Raw genomic sequence first — 17,561 nt, 5'->3', positions numbered from 1 at the left:
TAATTGTTTTGAATGCAATATTTGTTCTCAAAAGTTGGACTGGAAAGGTCTTTGGGTGATTTTATTGTACTGAAACTGGGCTGGGGACTTTTGAGGCATGAAGTGGATAACCAAGACAATGAAAACAACAAATCTACTTCAGCAACAGCATTTGAGCCAACAATAATTTATGTGTTCCTTTTTTTCCCCCTTCCGAACTATGTGAACCGGCTGGCTATCATCTAATGATTAAGGGCCAAATTTACTAAGTGGGGCAAATTAGTTTGAGGCCACAACTGCAAAAAAATATGTGGATAGTAGCAGAAAGTTACTAACAATGCCCTAATTTATAAACACAGATACATCCAATTAATTTCAATAGTGACCCGCATTCTACAGAGAGCAGCGCAAATTAGCGAGTCAACAACAAGCAGACCTGATGAGGGAAAGACTAATATACTAATCAAAATGATACACTGTAAGAGGGGCTGACAGGACAACACACAACATCCTGATTCGTCTCCAGGTTAATGAAGTTACTGTAACTATGCAACGCATGTAAACGTGTGCATTGCCAATAATTTTCTACGTTCCATGTGAAGCTAATTATCTATATCACACTTAAAATATATTGTAAAGAAATAAACCAAAACTCTGAACATCACCTGCTCTTAACCAGGTTACGTGTTCAGCATAAGTTACCGTAGTGATTTAGCCAGGTCTTGAATGGAGTCAAGTTTAGATTTCATACATGATCGGTCAATACTACGCTGGCTTCCAGTGCCAAAAACATTTTCAAAAGGATTCAGCAAACAAATCTGTTTATTTCTGTTGTGTCTTATACACTTAATCACAAACAATATTGTTGTTTTTGTTGTGCGTGTCTGAGTTGGGATGGCAAGACGGGGGGTTGGAGGGGTTCCACACTTCTAAACTATAGTGATCAAGACTGTCAGACAGGGTGTGATGGGATACAAAAGACAGCACAAGGACCCGTTGGCTTACATCTGTCCCGAATCATCCATTTCTCTGAAACAGCAAGATAAGATTTTAAGAGAAAGAGCAGGGTCAGGGGACTGATGTGGCTGTGGGTGTTGTATTCGCAAGAGACAGAGAAATGAAGGTCAGGAATTTCACTCTCCCCCTTTTTTAATATTTTATTTGCAGCTGCTACCAAAAGAATCTTCCAATAATTTGATGGGTTTTTTTTAAATAGTGCACAGTTAAAGTTTGTTGGGAATACAAATATACTTCCTTATTCTGACCTTTTTATTTATTTGTTTAGTTATTATTTTATTACAACAACTCCAACCTCCAATGTTTCTTTTATGTTATCATGGTATCTGTCATGTTTTGGTTTGATTATACATCGTAGTAAAGTTCATTTTTCAAAAATACAGTATTGTTACTGTCTTACTACTTATGATGCACAATATTCTCGCGCTCCTCAGAAGCATATTTGAATTGTTTAAACAGCCCCGTTCACTTTCTATATTAAGAATACATGTATGAACATAATGATTTGATCTGCCTTAAAATTGTTGTATGTAATAGAAAACTTACCGGCCCAAGACAGGTCAAAGAGTCACCGTCAGCTCTTTCACACTGGGCATCACACTCTACGCACACTGACCCATTGGCATATTCTCGAATATCCCTGACAGAAATGGAGAAAAGTGAGAGAAAGAGTCAGTCTGATGGATGACAAGAGAAAGACAAACATTAATTTGAAACAAGTTGGGGCCCAAAACATATTTTTTTGATAGCAGAAGCAACCACTTTAGTTAAATGTGTCTCTTTGCTGGGGTAGTTGGTGTAAAGAAAACAGCACTAATATTTATTTTTTAACCGAACTGATATGTCCTTGTAAAAAGTATGTCAACTCAGCTCTTTATTTGTAGGGACAGCATGTGTATATACACATATACAAACAAAACAATGCAATGACCTTTTCTTTATGTAAAGCACATTTGTAAATTAGTGTTGTTGCTTTTAATGACTGATCAATCAATTCAGAGTGGAGGGAACCCTGCCAAGAGCAATAATATACTATAATATACTATATTATAGTATATAATACACACACACACACATAAACATACATACAACTGTGATACCCACAAGCATTATTACCTGTTAGCTATCCTTAATAGTGAAACCAGCACTCAGGCGGTCAGTGCTGTTAAAAGGTTCAGGACCTGGGAGGGGTGCTGCATTTTCAAAAATCAATCAAATAAAGTGTCTTGTTGTTCACTTTCTCCAATCCCTTTATAATTGCGCAACACCAGAGTGGCCTAGAAAAAGGCATTAAATTTGACCAAACTGCTACTAAGTTGGCACTTTGCCTTCGTCACTACAGGAGAAGAAAATTAAATTGGGGTACTTTTTTTGGCCAGTGAGGAAACACAGAATGTTCTTGGCTATAGAAATACATTTTGCTAACCCAGTGGGAACGAAATCATATTACTATTAATTATGCTTCATCGGCCTTCATAAAACCTTCCAAGAGGCAAGGAAGGTAAGCTTTTGTCGGAGCGCATGCTGTTTGGGATAATAAAGGCTGAAATGTAGCTGGAAGATATCATGGATACTTACGGTTTATAGGGCATTGCATAATGTTCTGGTATGATATGTTTTCCTGTATTTGCTGTATTCCTTTTACTTTCTGTTTGTTATAGGGAAAGAAAAAGCAATACACTTCAAGTGAATGAAAATAAATAGTGTTCCTGTTTAATTTGATTTTAGTTTATTTACATTTTGTAGAAACTCTAAGAAATTGCCCTTGATAAGGTACTTGAACCTCACAATGATCATGTCTGGTAAATGGTAAATTGACTGATTCTTATATATTGTTTTTCTACTCTTCTTCAGCACTCAGTGTTTATTTAACACGTCTCATTCACCCGTTCACACACAAATTCATACAAGCACTTTTTTCTATGTACAGGGAGTGCAGAATTATTAGGCAAATAAGTATTTTGTCCACATCATCCTCTTCATGCATGTTGTCTTACTCCAAGCTATATAGGCTCGAAAGCCTACTACCAATTAGCATATTAGGTGATGTGCATCTCTGTAATGAGAAGGGGTGTGGTCTCATGACATCAACACCCTATATCAGGTGTGCATAATTATTAGGCAACTTCCTTTCCTTTGGCAAAATGGGTCAAAAGAAGGACTTGACAGGCTCAGAAAAGTCAAAAATAGTGAGATATCTTGCAGAGGGATGCAGCAGTCTCAAAATTGCAAAGCTTCTGAAGCGTGATCATCGAACAATCAAGCGTTTCATTCAAAATAGTCAACAGGGTCGCAAGAAGCGTGTGGAAAAACCAAGGCGCAAAATAACTGCCCATGAACTGAGAAAAGTCAAGCGTGCAGCTGCCAAGATGCCACTTGCCACCAGTTTGGCCATATTTCAGAGCTGCAACATCACTGGAGTGCCCAAAAGCACAAGGTGTGCAATACTCAGAGACATGGCCAAGGTAAGAAAGGCTGAAAGACGACCACCACTGAACAAGACACACAAGCTGAAACGTCAAGACTGGGCCAAGAAATATCTCAAGACTGATTTTTCTAAGGTTTTATGGACTGATGAAATGAGAGTGAGTCTTGATGGGCCAGATGGATGGGCCCGTGGCTGGATTGGTAAAGGGCAGAGAGCTCCAGTCCGACTCAGACGCCAGCAAGGTGGAGGTGGAGTACTGGTTTGGGCTGGTATCATCAAAGATGAGCTTGTGGGGCCTTTTCGGGTTGAGGATGGAGTCAAGCTCAACTCCCAGTCCTACTGCCAGTTTCTGGAAGACACCTTCTTCAAGCAGTGGTACAGGAAGAAGTCTGCATCCTTCAAGAAAAACATGATTTTCATGCAGGACAATGCTCCATCACACGCGTCCAAGTACTCCACAGCATGGCTGCCAAGAAAGGGTATAAAAGAAGAAAAACTAATGACATGGCCTCCTTGTTCACCTGATCTGAACCCCATTGAGAACCTGTGGTCCATCATCAAATGTGAGATTTACAAGGAGGGAAAACAGTACACCTCTCTGAACAGTGTCTGGGAGACTGTGGTTCCTGCTGCACGTAATGTTGATGGTGAACAGATCAAAACACTGACAGAATCCATGGATGGCAGGCTTTTGAGTGTCCTTGCAAAGAAAGGTGGCTATATTGGTCGCTGATTTGTTTTTGTTTTGTTTTTGAATGTCAGAAATGTATATTTGTGAATGTGGAGATGTTATATTGGTTTCACTGGTGAAAATAAATAATTGAAATGGGTATATATTTGTTTTTTGTTAAGTTTCCTAATAATTATGCACAGTAATAGTCACCTGCACACACAGATATCCCCCTAAAACAGCTAAAACTAAAAACAAACTAAAAACTACTTCCAAAAACATTCAGCTTTGATATTAATGAGTTTTTTGGGTTCATTGAGAACATGGTTGTTGTTCAATAATAAAATTATTCCTCAAAAATACAACTTGCCTAATAATTCTGCACTCCCTGTATAAGTGATTGCTATCTAACAACTCTGATGAATGCATCAGGAGCAAAACAGTATCTGGCCCAAGGATGCTGGAGCTGAAGCGGTGATTGAACCGATCGGTAGATGACCCGCTCTGTCTCCTGAGCCACAAGAACCCAAGAAAATTGCAACAACATGCACTTAAACCACAAAAGGCCATTTGATTGGACTGATACATGCTGTTCAGATAAAAATAAAAGGGCCACCAGTGTTAACATAAAATACGGGAACTACGGAAAGCGCTGTGCTTGTGCGGATATGGCAAAGGGCTTGGACTGCATTCACAGAATTATTGGGTTTGGTGAATGTGCCGGTGTTGGTGACGCTGATGGTGTAGGTGACGCTGACGTGCAGGTGGACAGGTAGGCAGGGCGTGGCCCCGTGCGCAAGCAGTGACTGTGACACGCAGTGACACGCCTAGCCCCCCTGCCCGAGGAACACCTCCTCGTCCTCCTCTGTCCTCTCCAATGTGGCCACCAAACTTTTCTGATCAAGTTGGGACAGAACTTAAAAGCATCATCCCAGCTGTTCTGCAGGGTAAAAACATCTAAAATTTCATTAATAAAACTCCCTGGGGGAGCAGATCTTTCATTAGGAGGTAGATAGCATCAAGATATATTCTTTTAAAGTCAGGGGACCTCTATTGTTATGACACTCTGCAGGGGTGCCTTTTAAACTAAAAATTAGCACCACATTTTAAATTGTTCTTTTCACCCCCTGGCTCTTAATATCATCCCCAGTAAACAGAACAGTACTGCTTATCTCGAAAATGAAAGCGCCACGGGCTGTTCAGGTAAAGTTTTGATGAGCAGATGGCGTAGCAGGTCTTAAAAATAGAGGACTGTTTTAATGTCACAATGTATTTCATTAAATAAGACTAATGAAAAAAAGCATAAAAAATCAGTAACTCAAATTAAAACTGCATTTATTCATAGTATTTATAAGATCATTCGGTAGTTGCTGATGCATTTGATTAATCGTATATTTAGAGGCATGCAGCATGCTCCAGCCATTGCTGACTTCAGTAGCATTAAAGCCGAGCTATATTCTCAGATGATTTTGCCAGCGCCTACGGACTGGCCTCCTGTTGAATAAGGTAATAAACTATCCCTGGAACATGCAATTATATCCTCTTGCTCAGAAATATAATCTGGACAAAAATCTATTGAAAAAGAACTTTGTTCTTAAAGGAACTCAGTTTCTTTAAGAACTGATAAAATACAAAATAAACTGCTTGTCATGCTGTTTAATCTGCGAGTTTGGGGCCATCTTTAAAAGCTTTTCTTGGAAGATAATGAACCAAGAAAATAAAAGACACCTCAGAGGGCAGTGAACAAAACGAAACAAATTTTTCTCACCTAGTTGTTGTGAGCATGTTTTATTTTGTTCATAAATATGTTCAAGTTAAATAAATTCCCTGTTGGCAGTAACAGGGTAATATATTTCCTTTACTTTTTTAAGTAGCTACATTTTGCCACACAGATGCCCGTCACTTCAAAAGCTTCACGTTGGTGACATGACAATCATTATCTGTTGCTACAACGGTATGAGTAAAGGACCGTACATGACACTCATGAGAGCATTCTGATGTTAGATCAACGTTTTGATGTGGCACTCATATGACCCATTTACCATACAGCGTGTCTGTTTTGGCACAATCTAAGAGAGTTATGGCTCTTAGGGGCTCGAACACACTTAAGAATAAAAAGGGCTATTGATGCTGTTCTTTTTGCCTAACTTATGAAAATTCCCAGAGAGTGACTGTGTTTCTGTGGTGTTCTAGCCCATTTTACTGTCAAGAAGCTGAAGAGTAATCATTAACTAAGCATTTGTGGGGACTTTTATAGACTACAACAGCAGAAAGATGTGTTTGGCACCTTAACAAAATTAAGTAAACTTTGGTGGTAAACGCATCCTGATCAAGCAAAGTCTAAGGGAGAAGCATACAAACCATGTTTTGTCACAAGTGTCACTGATTATAAAATACTTTTTTATCAGTGTTGTCATGCTGATGCTGGCCTAGCTGTAACAATGTAACTTGTTTGGTTGTATTTTGTCTGCTTTACTGTTACTTGTTATAATAAAAAAGCTGAATATTTATTTTACTTACATAAGCTGACATAATATAGCAGACACTGCTTTCCTTATATATTTTTTTGTTTGTTTGTCTGTTTGTTGTTGTTGTTGTTGTCAAGCAGGTTTTCGAGGACAACATATAAACTTCTGTATATACGAACAATGCCACATCTGCTTTCTCTGAGTCAGTCCAGTAGCAACAATTAAACTCAGCCACAAACCATCCACCCACCTCCATCTTCTTATCAGCACTATATCTGAATATATATGTGCAAGCATATTCAGGACTCACCCCTCATAGAGATTGCAGGATTCTACACACGTTCGTCCACGACTGAAATATCGACAGGACAGGCATTGGTCTGGGCCGGGACCCCAACATCCAGCATCTGAACACAGTGGGTCACACACCATGTGCTCCTTGGCTGCTTAATACACATATAAACAAAGAAGGCAAAGGATTATACTCATGTAGCATGCAGCTGAGCTTTGATGACTCAGTGTCAGACGCAATGAATAAACCCTAAATTCCCCCAAATTAGCTGGGTATAAAATTAGCCAAATAATCCTATTATTTATGAAAAGACACAGAACTAGATTTACTAAGGCGCTTGCAATTTGCGAAGGCTTATTTTTGCATTAAATTTCTCCGCCTCCACAGAGCAGATGTTCATTTTCTTGGCCTATAAAAGCTAGCTTTTTTTTCCTTCTTCTTCTTCTGGGGACTTCTTTCCTAAACAATGGCAAGAGTAATTGCAGCAAGACACAGGAAAAAGGTGTGCGTTTGAAACACGTGCTCTGGGATAAAGCGGTAAACAAGAAAGTGTCAAACAATACGCTGTACACTACAGAGTGACAGAATAATTATCCTCCAGGATGAACTAAAAGACGACCTAGTTCCTCCCACAAAAACGCTCTCATGTATCCCAGAAACTTTTTAAAAACATCACATTAATTAACTCAATTCATCAGAGGACGTGGTTGGCACTTCGTTTTTAGTGTATACTATATGTTCTCTATTAATATAAATGGCCTGCATGCTCAGTGTGTCTACAGTACTGACTGATATGGTGCAATTAGAAAAGTAGAAGGCTGGGTTGCTTCATTGTAAAATTGCTGTGCAAACAATGAAGAGTGAGATACAGGAAGCACATGCAGATGCCAGACTAGTCGAGTTAACAAAACCTTACAAATAATTAAAGAAAAAGTCATTTTAAGGATTTAAGCCTTTCAATTTGAAAGGGCAATCAAATATACAGCTACTGAATACTATGATTGTATATTATGAAGTTGTTTTACGTAGCAATAGTATCTGGTTTCAGTGCAAAAGTGCTTAGCGTGACATTTACAGCACAAACAAGTGTTGTTTGGATAGCCACGTAAAGCAATACTAAAAACCACCTGTGATACAAAGATACAAATGTTAAACTTGTAAGTCTGATATACTTTGCTGCACTCAGTCATGTAAAGAAATGCCCCTTTCTCTCATTTTATTTGTAGTGAACAATCTGTTCTGTGTTTCTGCCTCAATGTTTTTCATATAGCACCGACTGACTCAGGCCATTACATCTGCTCTATAATGGCCTGGATCTCTTATCTCTTTCTGTCTCTCTCTTGTCCCCCTCTAGCACTCAGTTGTACAGAGGTTGCTACATTTCAGAACATTACAGTGACAAAATGAGTGTTGAAGTAACGCGGTGACGGCGCTACAGATACACTGTGAACTTTTATCATCCCGCCTGCATCTGACGTGATTTCCCCCCTTGTAGGTTTTCTCTTTCTCTTCTCTTCTTTTCTCGATAGCCAGTGGTTACAGAACATGGTTGCAAAAGGGTCCCCTGCTGTTTTTGGGAACCTGGCTACATGCAAGCCAATGACTATGCCATAGTGTCATAGCCACAGCTTTATTCCAAATAAAAATAAAAATTCAGACAAAAAGATGCAGATACATAAAGAAAAGCGGATGAAAGTCTTTCGCAAGAGACAAAACCACTTCTTTCATGCTTCTAGCCTCATAGGTAAACTGACCAGGCAGAAATAAATGAGGAAAAGGAAGAATGATTGGTGCAAGATATAAACAAGGGGAAGTGGTGGTTGCATGGCTTTTTAACTATACAACAAGATCAAAAACATATCTTAACTTCAGATGTTTCTGACATGGCTGACTAACAAAAGCCCTGGCAGGAGCGTTTTTGAGACTGAAAGAAGACAAAAGTTCAGGCTATGATTACAATTATTATAAGGGCAGAGAAAAGAAAGAAAGAAAACATCAGAAGAAATAAATAAAGATTAAAAAACCTGTCCCTGAACAGTGCTGATTAGCACGACTGAGGGGAGTCTTCAAAGACTCTAAAGTGTGTGTGTGTGTGTGTGTGTGTGTGTGTGTGTGTATCTGTCTGTGTGTGTGTGTGTGTTCAACAGTAAGGAAGTGCCAAGGGGAAAGGAGCACATGAACAGTGAAAAGGGGCCAACTCAATAATGCAAATACTGGCTCATTAATGAACATTATACATAAATGAATAATGTCTTAACACTTGTGGCAGTGATATAATAAAGCTCTTCCATTTTTAGAAATGCAATCTTTATCTCACCACATCAGTTATTTGCCTAATTTCATTTTTCTAAACCTTGCACTCTCGGAATGACCCTGATGTTAATTTGTTTAATTATTGAATTATTGTTTTTAAGTGTCCTTCAGAAGCTAGTGAGATAATGGGTACCATTCATAAGACAGACAAGCCTCAAAACCTTACTATGAATGGCCACTACAATAGCTCCTTTAAAACAAATGCCTTTGTTATGAAGGCTGGGTGATAACTTAGAAAGCAGAATTTTGTCTGTTGGTTTCTTGTTAGTTCGACAATTCAAACTTCTTTTAAATCTATACTACAAGAAATGTTGAGTAGATTCGTTCCTTTCTTTAGTGTACAACCTGTTTTAAATATGAACATGTTTGAGAAAAAAAAAAGCGTACTCTTGATGGTGCCTGAGGCTAGACAGTGAGTGTTAAATTAACAGCTAAAATATGCAAATGTATCACGGTTGTACAACACAGAGGTCATTTAGCACATTATAATGACTCAAATATGTCCTGCTACCAGAGGATATCCAGAATCAGAGGTTAAAACGTAATTTTCATACAATGTCTTTGTTTTCATAGCTGTTCAAAAGCTGCAGCACAAAGATCTGCTCTTGTGGTAGATTTCACTAACAAATGCATACATATATAATGTTTTAACAGAAGTCGTTAAACTATGACTGGACAGGTTTGCTACTTATTTTTTGTGGACATACAAACATAATTTACCTTTTTTAGTTTTTTAAAAGTTTATATTGGATATTTAGCAAATTTGCAACTAAATAATTGTATCATACAGTGCAGCACAATATAGCAACTGGTATATTTTCTGTAGCTTTTTTTTCACAAATACTAGGAGGTGACAAAAAGAGCAAACCAACTACCATGAAACTTGGTAGAAAGGTGTTGCTGTGGGCAAAGAACTAAAAACTTTAACTTAAAGTTTTCTTTAAAAGTGTCAATGCGCTTTGAGTTGTGTTGTAAGTGGAAGAGGGACCTATAGAACAGTGGTAAAATATATTGCAGTACATCAAATTCATTAGATCGGTAAAAAAAAAGAAAAAGTAAATAGGGTTCAAGGTTCTTTATTTGTCACATGCACAGTTATACAAGTATAACACACAGTGAAATGTGGCCTAAACCAGAGCAAAAAATAAGTAAAAAACAAGAAAAGTGGATAGTCGGAGCGGAGCGGTAAGGAAGGCGCCTGGACGTGGCCGCGCCATCTTTCGAGTATATGCCAAGAATGGCGTTGTTGAAAATCTGCAGAAGTTTTATTTCTGTTTTATTTCTGTTCAGATGACTATTTTCTTCTTTTGCTGTTATAGCTCTTTATAAGTACATATACAATCTAAATAGCCTCTGATAACATTCAAAGCAAGGTGAAGGTTGTTGATCATTTTTGATCATTTATTTTTGTTTTGGTAGAGCAACTCATGAGATATGGTCATTTTTTTTAGTGCAAAGTTGACCAAATATTTATTATTTAGATGTTTAGCATGATTGTGGCATCAACTTACAGCATTCCTGTGGACTTCGGTTGTTGCGAATAAGAACCTTTTGGTTTGTAGTACGGAACAGTCTTGTCCAATTGACGGTGTTATAGTAGCAAAGCTGGCTGTTCTCTGCAATGTGGACATTCCCAGCACTGATCTCTCTCAGAGACTGAAGCTGAAGTGATGTGATCCCCGGCTGCTTCAACACCAGCAGAGAGATCCCACTGAGAGGTAAGAATAGGTGGAGGTGAGAGGAAGACGGAGCCGACAGCAAAGGAAAGAAGGTCAGAGGAGCAGGAGGAGAAGAAATGATGTGGCGCAGGGACAAAAGAGGAAAAGAAAGGGAAGAGAGAAGATGGAATCATTTCACAGGTTTGGTAGAAATGCTGTTTAAACATCATAGCGGTCTACCAGTCATCTCAACTGTGATCTCATTAGTCAACATTAATTCTATCACTGAATCATAATTTCAAGAAGAATACACTGTGTTTTTATGAGATCACATTGTCCTATGTTGCAACAATGCAACTTACAACATGTGTTTTAATCATTCTGTCTGCTAGGCTCTCTCTCTTTTTTCTTCCTACCCCCAGCTATCCTGATATGTCCCACTTGCATGGTTTAAAAATGACAGGATGCCAGTGGGTGTCAGAACCATCAGATAGACAGAGAGTATGCAGGAATGAAGCACGGGGCAGGGGTGGGTGGCAGGCTATAATTTGTACTGCAGCCTGCTGTTTCCATCTGCAGGCAGGTGCAGTGCACATGCACACACTCTCACACGCACGCCTAGGGACACACACACACAAAAACACACTGAATCTCACAGTCTACACTTTATCAGCAGACACTCGCTTTGATTACATCCAAATCCCGCTACATTTTTATTGCATGTTTTCCAAATTAAGAAAAAAAAAATCTAAATGATGAATAATTAAGTGCTATAATTTAGGTTAAATAATTAAGCTGTCTTTAGAAAGTCATGTTTTAAGTACAGCATTCTTCAGCAGTAACAAAAAAAAATTACACTTCACACATTAACATGCATAGCACTTATCCAGATAAGGCTATCCAACAAAACCGGATCCACTTTCAGTTTGCATTAAAATGGTTTAAATATATAACCAGAGGTAGAGACGTTTGATTGCGACTGTAACCTCGTCTTTCCGATCTTCTTTAAACCACAGCAGTTTGCAACAATGCATGTGAATTTACATCTGTGAGATAAGCTGTGTAGTGTAAATATTATCTATGCGTTCATATACATACAATATGTGTACAGCCCCTCCATACCAATAGCAAAAAGAAATAGAAATTAGTCTACTGATAATAATAAACTTTATTTGTATAGAACAGGAAATAATCAAACTTAACTCAAAGTGCTTAACATAAAAAAGAGAATAGAAATTAATTATAAGAAGTAATAATAATAAAAACACAGCACAATGAAATACTCTAAATTTACTGTTATCGGCTCCGTCTTTCATTCCTTCATTTCAGTTTTCCAGTGAGCTGTGGCTTCAGAGATTGTTCGCTACAATTAGCTAAAAATAAATCTAAAACCACAAATTTTCCTGCTTGCCATTGATTTAGAAGAACTGAGCTCTGATTGAGACATTTGTGAAACAACTTGGCATAAACTATTCCCAACAATCAAAAAACAAAATACAAAAGAAAGAAAGAAAAAGAATTTGTGAAGGTATTATGCACTCAGGTACCTGTACAATGCTCTTCCCCCAATAGTAGCCAGGTTGGAGAAAACACCCAAGTCTGTCATGTTGTCAGGCCATGACTGAATGTTTAGAAAACCTAAATGAAGACAGGGATGAACATAGGTTATAAATCCACATGAGTACTGACAGACCAGAATCACCTGTCTATCACACTGTCCATTTCTACAGTGACAAGAAGAAAATGAGCAGAGAGAACCGGCCTCTCTCTAGAATTAGCAACATTCCAGAAACACAACAATGCAACTGCACCACCTGAGCCTCATCTGAAATCAGCGAAGCACTTCTAAGCCAGATAAATGTCTGGCACAGCAATGCCACAGAGGAGTTTGGTGCCAGCTATAACAAGTCTGACTTATCAATATTTTTGCATTTCCTTTATTTCCCTGTCAACTGTTAAATAATTTAGGAGATAAAATCAAAAGCTGAGAAAATGGCCATGGCTCATTTAGGATTTTTAATAATAGATTCAGAAATATGAAATATTTATTAGAAAAAACAGTAGGGGACTACAATCCCCAAGCCAACACCAGAGGACAAACAACAGAGGCTACGAGACCAAAGAAAAATCCACAGTGGGTAGAAGAGCAGAGGTAAGAGGGGAGGAGAAGGAGGTGGAAGGAAAGTCTAGACAAATATAATGGCATGTTTTAAAAGCTAAACATGCAATACTCCAGTCAATAAACAGTATCAGACTCTATTATGCTAGACAGTGTGAGTTCTTCCCACAGGATGCATAATTTTGTTGGTCCGGGAAGGGAGGAATGGCAGAGAAAGGTAAGTAGAGCTTGTGGCAACACAATGCCACGCTTGGCTTGATGACAAAAGACAAAGTGCATCCAGTCTGAGTAGTGACGGGGTCTCAATACATGCTTATTACTAATGCTTGGGAAATGCCCAAAACAGGTGAGGAATCATGCATGATTTTTTATTGCAGTTCCATCCAAAATGATGCTACTTCCCAAAATGGAAAAAACATTTTAACATTTTTTGTCATTTACACATTTTTTTTTTAAAGTGAACCTTTAATGAGAGCATAATGGCAGTCATTAGGATAAAAGAAGAATTTTTTCCATTATATAAACCATTATGAGGTATTCGTACAGAATGTCAAATATATTGCTGGGGAATTGCGGTTTGTAAAAGGTAATTGCACTTTTGGTATTTGTCCATCTTGATTCTCATGATGTGCAGTTTATGATGCTGTGAGTGCCTCTTAGCCCAGAGGCAGCAGTTCTATAGAATCGTTAGCGCTGTACTTGTCAACACTAATTGTCTTAATGACAAAACCTGCAGTGCTGAGGCACCTCGCTGTTCTGGCACGGAGCTATTTCAGAGGGCTTTGGGTGTTCTCTACTTACAATAGCAGTCTACTGCCTGTTGAAATCTTTCCTGTCTGTTCCAATGTAGGGATGTGATAGCAGCGAACGTTTGCTATCTGTATTTGCTATCATCAGAAAGTGGGTGAAGATTGTTGATAAGAAAGGTTAAAATATATAAATAAACAGTCTTTGTCCAAGCAGAGAGACACTCTAGAAAGAGTAGGTTTCCGCAATTGTGTTATTGTACTGCCAAGTAATAGTAACTTTCACGGTGTAGTAAAAGAGACAATAATGCTAATAAACATGGCGAGCACTGAGCTGCTAAGCTACAAAAAAAGTAGTACAATTCTAAAGGTGACTGGAAAGGTAGCTAGAATGACTGTTCAGTGCCCTGCTACATACGAATACAGCAACGAAGACATGTGATGCAGTCTGTATATGTATATAAATTGTTACATAGAAATTGTTACATAATTTCATTGTGCAAGCAACTGTACAATGACAATAAAAGGTCTAAGTCTATATAGTTTGTGTATCATATGTAAAAATACACCAGTATTGTATTGTATTGTACATGCTTCCTAAAGTCTGTGCAGAGTAAATGGTCACAATGCATTTTTGGAACAATCTAACTATATACACATTAAATATCCTGCAGGTCTCTACACACTTCACATTTACACTTCAGGCAAACTTCATAATAGATCTTCCAGTGAAGAGCAATAAGAATAGATTACAGCAAGTTATCAACTCAGAGGTTCAACTTCCTTGAGGTAACTGTTGTTGCTGATTGGCATTAATAATAACTGAAATTAACTGAACTGATTTAAGTCTTTGTAGCTAATTTGTTTCTAAGTTGTGCTAGATGCCTTAATGTGCATTTGCATCACTATCAACAATCACATAGGAGCGGTCCATGAGGCCCTTCATAGGGGAAAAGTGTAAATGGCCTGCATTTGTATAGCGCTTTACTCAGTCCCTAAGGACCCCAAAGCACTTTACACTACATTCAGTCATTCGTGATGGCAAACTACATTGTAGCCACAGCTGCACTGGGGCGCACTGACAGAGGCGAGGCTGCCGGACACTGGCGCCACCAGGCCCTCTGACCACCACCAGTAGGCAAACATGGGGTTAGTATCTTGCCCAAGGATATTTGGCATGCAGCCAGGAGGCAGCCTGGGATCGAACCACCGGCCTTCTGATTAGTGGCTGACCTGCTCTGCCACCTGAGCTACAGCCATCCCTTAAGTGTAGGCCTGATCCTTTCAGACAGATTGTGGAACCTCACTAGATAGAAAGATCAATGCCAAAAAGCAAGTCAACAAAAATTTTGTGTGCAACATTATGCTAGCGCTTGTATTTTTTTGTGTTTTCATGTGAATTTTCATGCACATGGAAAGATCACTTATCAGGAGTGTATGCTCTGCTGGGAGCCACATCAGCAGCACACCAATGTGCATAGTGAATTAAAATGTGGAACCACTTGGACAAGAAGGCCATGAGCTCATAAGCAAAGGTTAAGAGCGCTTAAGTTGTAGTGATTACATTCTGAGTCACAACACCGAGAAACCCACTTATGCTGAATCGTGCTAGCTACACCCACACTTTGGGTAAATCCTGACCTGGTAAGAAGCCACCGAAAAGACAAAAGCATAATGGATCAGAATTTGATTTGAGACAGAAAGATGCGTGTGCTGGTGTGGATGATGAAAGCTGTCCTACTACAGAGCTCATTTGAAAGCCAGAGCAACGCTAGCTGTGACCTTGGGGTCATGGATGCAGGTTGCCTGCTTTTGTAAAAAGTCACGTTCTTCTGCCAGCTCAGAGAAATGACAAGCTGAGATGACACACGTGTCTGACCACATGGCTGCTGGTTTATGCTTCATCACCTGCTTTCAAACTGTCATCACTAACCATCAGAGAGGAAAAGCAAGAAAACAAAATGACTTCGAAGTCAAGTTTTGGAATATATCTAAGTCAGTTTAAAGAGTAAACAACTGGACTTATACAGAGATTTATATACCTTAGCAGATACAAAGAGTTCAGATGCAAAGGTTTCAATCAACTGAGTTCAGTGTCTTGCCTGAAGACACGAGGAGCGGGTATCAAAATGGCCCCAATGGTGTTAATGGACAATTCACTCTATCAAATGAAAAACAGCTGCGCTAGTTTAACTTGCTTTCCTAACTCACTATAATCCTTCCTTTTTTCCCTTTGAGCAGGCTTAAATATTAGTTGTAACTGACATCAGTTGTCAGTTTCCATTAAGGAAAGCGCAATAATAAAAATGCTATTTTGTCTGCAGCATTTCATTTCTAAATCTTTCCTTTTAAGTTAGCTTTTGAACTGCAACAATACAACTCTTTTTCTATCAGAGTGGTTTATCACATTTAGATTATGTAGACAGATGGTGGTCGCAGCTCAAAAACATGATTTGGATTGTGAACAAGTAGGAAAACTGCTATTACTACTACATGTATGTTGGCACTTGATTGTGTATGTTTATTACCCCCCCCATATTAGCTTTTAAGAGTAACTGCCATTAGGTATAACAATATTTATTATTATAACTGCTACAGGTTATGTAGAAAGTAAAGTATCTAAGACACATCTTAGATACTTCACAATTTTCTTTTCTTTTAAAAAAAATATAACTGATGTAATCCTAAATAAATAAGTGGTGTTCAGATGAAAGGGACACATTGTTTAATAAGACATCTGCTTTTGTCATTCATGGCTAAATAGCAAGGCAAGGCAAGGCAAGGCAAGTTTATTTGTATAGCACAATTCAACAACAAGGTGATTCAAAGTGCTTTACAGAGACATTAGAAACAAGAACAAATAAAAAGCATGATTTAAAATTGATTAAAACAAGCAAATAAACTAACTAACTAATTAACAAACAAACAAACAAACAAACAACAGTATATAAAATCAAAACAGATAAAATCAGAACAGTAGATAAAATCAGTAGTTAAATGTAAGTTTTGAAATTTAAGCTTAAAGTGTCGATTTGGTGCTTTATTCAAATGCAGCTGAGAACAGGTGAGTCTTCAACCTGGATTTAAATAAACTGAGTGTTTCAGCTGATCTGAGGCTTTCTGGGAGTTTGTTCCAGATATAAGGAGCATAAAAGCTGAATGCAGCTTCTCCGTGTCTGGTTCTGACTCTGGGAACTGATAAAAGACCGGATCCAGATGACCTGAGGGATCTGGATGGTTCATACTGGGTCAGGAGGTCATTGATGTATTTTGGTCCTAAACCATTCAGAGCTTTATAGGCCAGCATCAGAACTTTAAAGTCTATCCTCTGACGGACAGGCAGCCAGTGTAAGGACCTCAGAGCTGGACTGATGTGGTCCACTTTTTTGGTCTTAGTAAGGACTCGAGCAGCAGAGTTCTGAATGAGCTGTAGTTGTCTGACTGATTTTTTAGGTAGACCTGTAAAGATGCTGTTACAGTAATCAAGCCTACTAAAGATGAATGCATGGACTAGTTTTTCCAGGTCCTGTTGAGACATCAGATCTTTTATCCTTGATATATTCTTGAGGTGATAGTAAGCTGACTTTGTTATTGTCTTAATGTGTTTTTCTAAGTTTAGGTCTGCATCCATCACTACACCCAAATTTCTCGCCTGGTTTGTGGTTTTTAGATGTATAGATTGAAGTTCTCTGGTGACCTGTAATCGTTTTTCTTTGGCGCCAAAGACTATTACCTCAGTTTTGTTTTTGTTTAGCTGGAGAAAATTGTGGCACAACCAGTCATTGATTTCCTCAATGCATTTACCAAGAGCCTGTACAGGGCCTCGGTCTCCTGGTGACATTGTGATATATATTTGTGTGTCATCTGCATA

General features: G+C 38.5%; 1 protein-coding gene across 1 annotated transcript in view; it reads right to left on the bottom strand.

Annotated features, from left to right (window-relative positions):
• erbb4b (erb-b2 receptor tyrosine kinase 4b) overlaps window positions 1-17,561 on the bottom strand; it is a 361,178-nt gene that overhangs the window by 88,009 nt on the left and 255,608 nt on the right. Inside the window, exons 11-14 of the mRNA XM_085385312.1 lie at window positions 12,373-12,463; window positions 10,679-10,878; window positions 6,873-7,008; window positions 1,543-1,636 (exon numbers count right to left, since the gene is read on the bottom strand). Coding sequence (XP_085241438.1) covers window positions 1,543-1,636; window positions 6,873-7,008; window positions 10,679-10,878; window positions 12,373-12,463 — 521 coding nt within the window. The remainder of the gene's footprint in view (window positions 1-1,542; window positions 1,637-6,872; window positions 7,009-10,678; window positions 10,879-12,372; window positions 12,464-17,561) is intronic.

Source organism: Rhamphochromis longiceps, linkage group LG16, assembly GCF_057381845.1.
Source record: "Rhamphochromis longiceps isolate RC_006_pf linkage group LG16, R_longiceps_female_GT1.1, whole genome shotgun sequence".
NCBI classification, from domain to species: domain Eukaryota; kingdom Metazoa; phylum Chordata; class Actinopteri; order Cichliformes; family Cichlidae; genus Rhamphochromis; species Rhamphochromis longiceps.
Note: the sequence above shows the minus strand (reverse complement) of the source record. Positions and strands in the feature narration are given on the sequence as shown.